This window comes from Medicago sativa, chromosome 1 (genome assembly GCF_051527215.1).
Source record: "Medicago sativa cultivar Bolivia chromosome 1, Bolivia_mono, whole genome shotgun sequence".
Lineage (NCBI taxonomy): Eukaryota > Viridiplantae > Streptophyta > Magnoliopsida > Fabales > Fabaceae > Medicago > Medicago sativa.
The window spans coordinates 82,084,078-82,089,627 of NC_140749.1; the positions used below are offsets into that span (position 1 = coordinate 82,084,078).

Here is a 5,550-nt window from a genome sequence, read left to right on the forward strand (position 1 = left end):
AACGGTTCCAAATCACTACCGTGTCCATAATTTCTTTACACAGTACAATAAGGAACATTCTGTTTTCCTTCTCCTTTTACCATTAAAGATTTTTATATTACAATAAGGAACATTCTGTTTTCCTTCTCCTTTTACCATTAAAGATTTTTATATATTTTACAATCAATTTGAACAAAGTAAATATTGTGCTTAAATTTATCTAATCTAGGTTTGTTCAATTTTTCATTCACATTCCAAAATTACAACTCTTTATTTTATTTTTTAGGATGGGAGTGGGGACTTAAGTTGGGAAAGCACCTTGGTTTTTAGTTATTTGATTCATTAAATAAAAAATTTAACCAATACCCTAACCATGGAACTGAAAGAGTACACTCAACCATATAAACTAGTAAAGTATTTCAATACTTAAAAGTCCCAAACTTTTGACTTTAACAATGGGACAAGCTGCAATTTTACAAAAGTGAAAAACTTGACCCTTGACATCTTCAAACATATACTGCATTCGAGGTTCCATGTGTATTTTTCTTTATTAAATTAATTGCCTATTCTTCCAAACATTCATAGAGACAGCTCTTTTTTACCCAAAAACCAACTAAATTTGGACTTGTATCTGCTTAGTATTAGTAGCTGCGTTTCCCTCGTTTGGCCATGCCACAACCATGTGATTGCTTCATAACCACATCTTAGATAAACACATCAATTTAAAACGTGACTTTATAACCTCCATCTTTATTGATTTTCATGTTTTGTCCCCTCCACCTCTACCCTCATGAATACTATGGGGTCGTTTTTTGTTAGAATACATTTTTGTTACTTACTTTTTATCCGATTTAGTTTTTTTTTTTACATATCCACACATGAAAGTAAAATAGAATCCACAATGATGTGGAGATTTTGGGGAGCGCTACGAGCAACGACAGATCTAGAACCAACCAAAATTTTAATATACTGAGAATATGCGTCGTCTTTTTTTTTTATATATTCAACATTTACACCACATGTCTACCCAAAATCTTAAGGTATTGATAGAATGAGTCATCTCTCTTATATATCTAACATTTAGGTTATTCATATTTGACGCAGAACGGAAGCAAGGGTTAGCAAGCGCTAAACCTAAAAGATAAACAGACAGACTGCAAGCGACAAACCTATAAAATAAGGATTTCCGGAATCCACCAAAATTGAGAAAAGTCTCGATAATTTTATTGAATGAAAAGGCGTCTCTTAGGCTGCATAAGTTATGTTTAAATACTAGAGGAAATAACAAATCCGTATGAGCCGAAAAATAACAAACTGAAATAAAACAGAAAATAATAAATATGCTGAAATATTAAAATGTTGTTTTGGGCCTTCAGACGACTTCAAATAACTAAAATCACCCCTACATCATGGCAAAGTGATGAGTTTTACTCGTGAGGTCCGGGGCTTTCCGAAAAGGGATATTTCGAGTCATTCTGATACCGGATGTCAAATTTGTGCTATTTCGAGTGAGCCTTTCTTGTGCGCCACTTCTTCCTCAATACGGGCCGCCAGTTTGTCTACATCAATATTCGATATGTGACAAACCACTTACATTTCAATCAACAATCTCCCTTTCAAGTGCGAATCTTCCACATTTCATACATGCAACAAATAGAACCTATATAATTGTACTTTACCATCGAGAATACTTTCAATACAAGGATCCAAAATACTAGGATTCACTCCTATTCATCATCATCGACCAAGCTGAACCAAGACTATGATATCAGTTGTTGAAGATTTCAAAAGAGTTCTAGGAGCAACAATTACTCAGGATGAACAAGAGTGCTTGACAATATTTCAAGGCAAACCTTTAAAGTATTGAGATTATGAGCCAACTCTAAATTCATTCATTATTTACAACAATAAATTCATTCATAATCGATGTTGGATAAGTCACTCACATTTGAACCCAATATTTCCCTAATTCGTCTATACAGTAGCGTGAAAGAAGAGGTGCGTGGAACATTTTTTAAAGAGAGGACGAAAAATAAGAAACTAGACTAAAAAGGCATGGAATCACATATTAAAAGGAGATGCATGTAACATATTTTAAAAAAGGACACATATAAGATGTTGCAAAAGGTCATATGTGTAGTGTAGTAGTGTATGAAGGTGAGAAAAACACAAGAAGGGGGGGTTGAATTGTGTTAGCTTTTTCTTCGTTTTCTCCTAAGCTGAAAACACTGATCAGAAGCAAATAGAGTTCTGCTTCTAAAGTGAAGTTCAGGACTAACTTGCAGCGGATAAAAACAGAGAGAGAGAAAGAAGAAAGACACAAAGCATTTATATAGGTTCCTTCCACAAACCGGAAGTAGTCATGTCCCCCTTGCACTTCCAAGGAGAGTTCACTATAATGTAATATCTGATTACAACTGCTCACTGGTAAACTTAGCAAGAGACTTCAAACTGCTCAAGCACAACTGCAAGAGACTTCCTATGCTCCTGAACACAATCAAGAGACTTGTATTGCTCAAGCACAACTGCAAGAGACTTCTAATCAAATAGAATTACAAAGAAAAATGTTTGAGGTTGAACACTTGATATACAATCAGTGGTGTTCACAATACAAATCAGATACAGACTCTTAAGACTCTAGAATTTCTAAGATATTAAAGTTGAAAAGAAATTCTAAGTGAACTTTTGAATGCAGAACAATTTCAGCAGAGTTTTGGCACTTGTAAATTGTTGTTGAGTCCTTGCCAATCTCTAAGTCTTCACTCATTTATATAGAGGTGTGAAAGAGACGTTGTGAATTGCCAGCACATCAAAAAAGAGTCGTTTGAAGCTTTGATCAATCACCAATGATCTTTTGCCTGATATGGTTATTGTCCTATGAAGGATCAATTTCAAATCCATTCCATTTGAGAAGGAACGTCGTTGCAGGCAGAGCTGTTTTTCTTGTCTTGTAGCAGAGACAAGAACAGAGTAGTGGAGGTAGTGGTTGTACACTTCGTACAATTGTACTTTGCCAACGCTCTTTAAAGAACAAGCATCCAATGCCTTCAAATCCTTTCAAAATGACCGTTGCTTCACTCTTCCAGTCTTCTGCAAAGCTTAGATGAGATTAAATCCATTGAACAACCTTTGAAGCTTTAAGTCTTGCATCTCCTGATGAACTTCAGCTTCTGGTGATGAACTTGCTTCTGATGACGTCATCACTTCAGGAGCACTTTGTCTTCAGGAGCACTTCTCTTCAGATGCTTCAAGCTTCCTTTTTGTTGATTCCTTAGCTCTCTTTTGTTCTTCCAAAACCTATCTGTGATGTCAAATTTTGTCTATGGTCATGTACACTTGAACAAATATTAGCTTATCCAATTGACAATTTTTAATACCTTGTTATCATCAAAACTCTCAAGGGTTTAATGTTAAACACATTTTGTTCCAACAGTGTATGTAAAAGAGCATTTGTAGAGAGAGTTGTAGATTATTAACATATGTTTGGATTAACTAATTTAACGTTATTTATTAGCATAAATATATGCGTGACTGTCTAGAAAAGCTATAGAAAAAACTTATGACATGTTTGCGAGTTGTTTTCAAGTTGTTTCTATAAGCTATAGAAACAAATTATGACATGTTCATGAGTTGTTTTCATGTTATTTAAATTTTATAATAACTTATATAATAAATAATATAACAATAAGTTGTTTATCGAAACATGTCCTGCCTAGATCTAAATACCTCGAGGGATAACAAAAGATATTAGAATAGGACTTGTGCTCTTGTTTTTCTCTTTGCCCTTGGCTTATATATTAAAATGTAAAGAAAAAAAAAAGGCTTGGTATAAAGAACAAAAACCAAGTGATCTACCAACTAAACACTCATCTTTTCTTTCTTTCTCACTTCCTACAAACAACAATGGATTCATCACCAAATCTCAGACATCATGCCAAGGATGTTCCAAAACAATGTGAAACCTTCCTTCCAGGAAAGTATCCATCTTCTCGCCGAACCGCTTCATTCTCCTCTTATTCATCATCACTTTCACCTTCATCTTCTTCCCTTGAATCATTCTATTTTCTTGATGATCCTCTTCTAAGCCCTGCCACTCCACTTAGATTCTCAGGTGTCCCATTTTCTTGGGAACATTTACCTGGAATTCCCAAGAAACACAATAGTTCCAAGAAAAATCATAAATCATCCATGAAACTATTACCATTACCCCCTCCTACTATTACTACAACTACTACCACACACTCTTCTAAAAAGCTCAATCATGAAGATACCAAGATTAGGAAGAAGAATTCAATTCAAAGGGATGATCCTTTCTTTGCAGCAATGGTTAAATGCTCAAAGGATGATGGTGATCATGAAGAAACAATTGGCAATTTATGGACTAATGGAGATAAGGTCTCAAGGAGTATTAGTGATCGTTTTGGATTTATTAGCCTTTATGGTTCTTGCAAGAGAACTTGTGCAGTTTCTGAATCTTTAGTTTACCTTCCAAGCACAAGAAGAAGCACTTATCAAAAAGTTAATGGCAGGTCCCTTTGAGATTTTTCCAATCAGTGATCCCAAAATCTACTTGTGTTCATGTTGTTAATTACTAGAAAGAGGTATCTTGTTACTTTTTTTTTTACTTTTTAATTAAACCTTGATCTTTGTTTTATTGTTTCTAAAATATGGTATGTAAAGACAAAGTATGTCTTTGGAAACCTAAGTTATTACTATTGTAATATATTATTACAAGTATAGGAACCAGTGTTTATTTTTAATCATTTTGTTTTTTGGAATTTTGTGGCATTAGACATCTAAATCTCTGAATACAATATATGCTCTTTGCTGTATGTCATGAGATGTATCATATTATGAGTGAAATTTACATGATCCCATGTGGGAATAATGTATAGGACCATGGTGGAAAGATACTTCCAAATTATTGATTTGACTTTTTTTATTCTATTTTCTATGCATTTTTATTTCAAAATGAATTAGATTCCCTAAGATTTTCAGTGATGGCTTTGTTTTTGTGTATGATGATGTTTGATAAGAACAAGTTGTTGAGCTACCAAATCTCTCTCTGTCCAGAGCTTCCAATCAACACAACTACAAAAATAATTATAAACCTTCCATATATATTTTTTTGAAGATTAGTTAGTTAGTGGTGAACCAAATTATCACCCTTAGATAATATATCCCTCTTTTCTACTTCCCAAAATATACAATTTGAAGGTATCACTTAAACTGGGTGTACTATCATTTTTCTAAGATATTGATGCTGAATCAAGTGCTTCTTCACTAATGTTCTGCTGAAACATAGTAAAAATTTACTGAACAAATTTGCTTTGTACACATAACAGTACAATTTAAGATTCACATGTTTCATTTGGTTTTCCATTTGTGACATATATTTGTACAAATTTACATGTACATTCTCAACCAGCAAAAGTGGAAAATGGTTTTTCTATTGGATGATCACCATAGGACTTGTAAGGTACAATTAATGTCTAAAATTACTCGCGCAAGTCACTTATTGACTTCATATGTTTGTAATTATTTGTTGGATTAATTTTTTTTCTCCTTCCT

At 33.6% G+C, this 5,550-nt stretch overlaps 1 protein-coding gene across 1 annotated transcript; it reads left to right on the top strand.

Moving 5' to 3' along the window:
• Positions 1-839: 839 nt before the first annotated feature.
• LOC146958134 (uncharacterized) lies at positions 840-4,925 on the top strand. Its single transcript, XM_085739718.1, has one exon. It carries the CDS (start codon positions 3,883-3,885, stop codon positions 4,516-4,518), a length of 636 nt encoding a protein of 211 aa, XP_085595844.1. The 5' UTR covers positions 840-3,882; the 3' UTR covers positions 4,519-4,925.
• The last annotated feature ends 625 nt before the right edge of the window (positions 4,926-5,550 follow it).

Bases quoted from the DNA above. Each gene is read 5' to 3' on its own strand.
- LOC146958134 (XM_085739718.1), top strand. From the start codon at position 3,883: ATGGATTCATCACCAAATCTCAGACATCATGCCAAGGATGTTCCAAAA.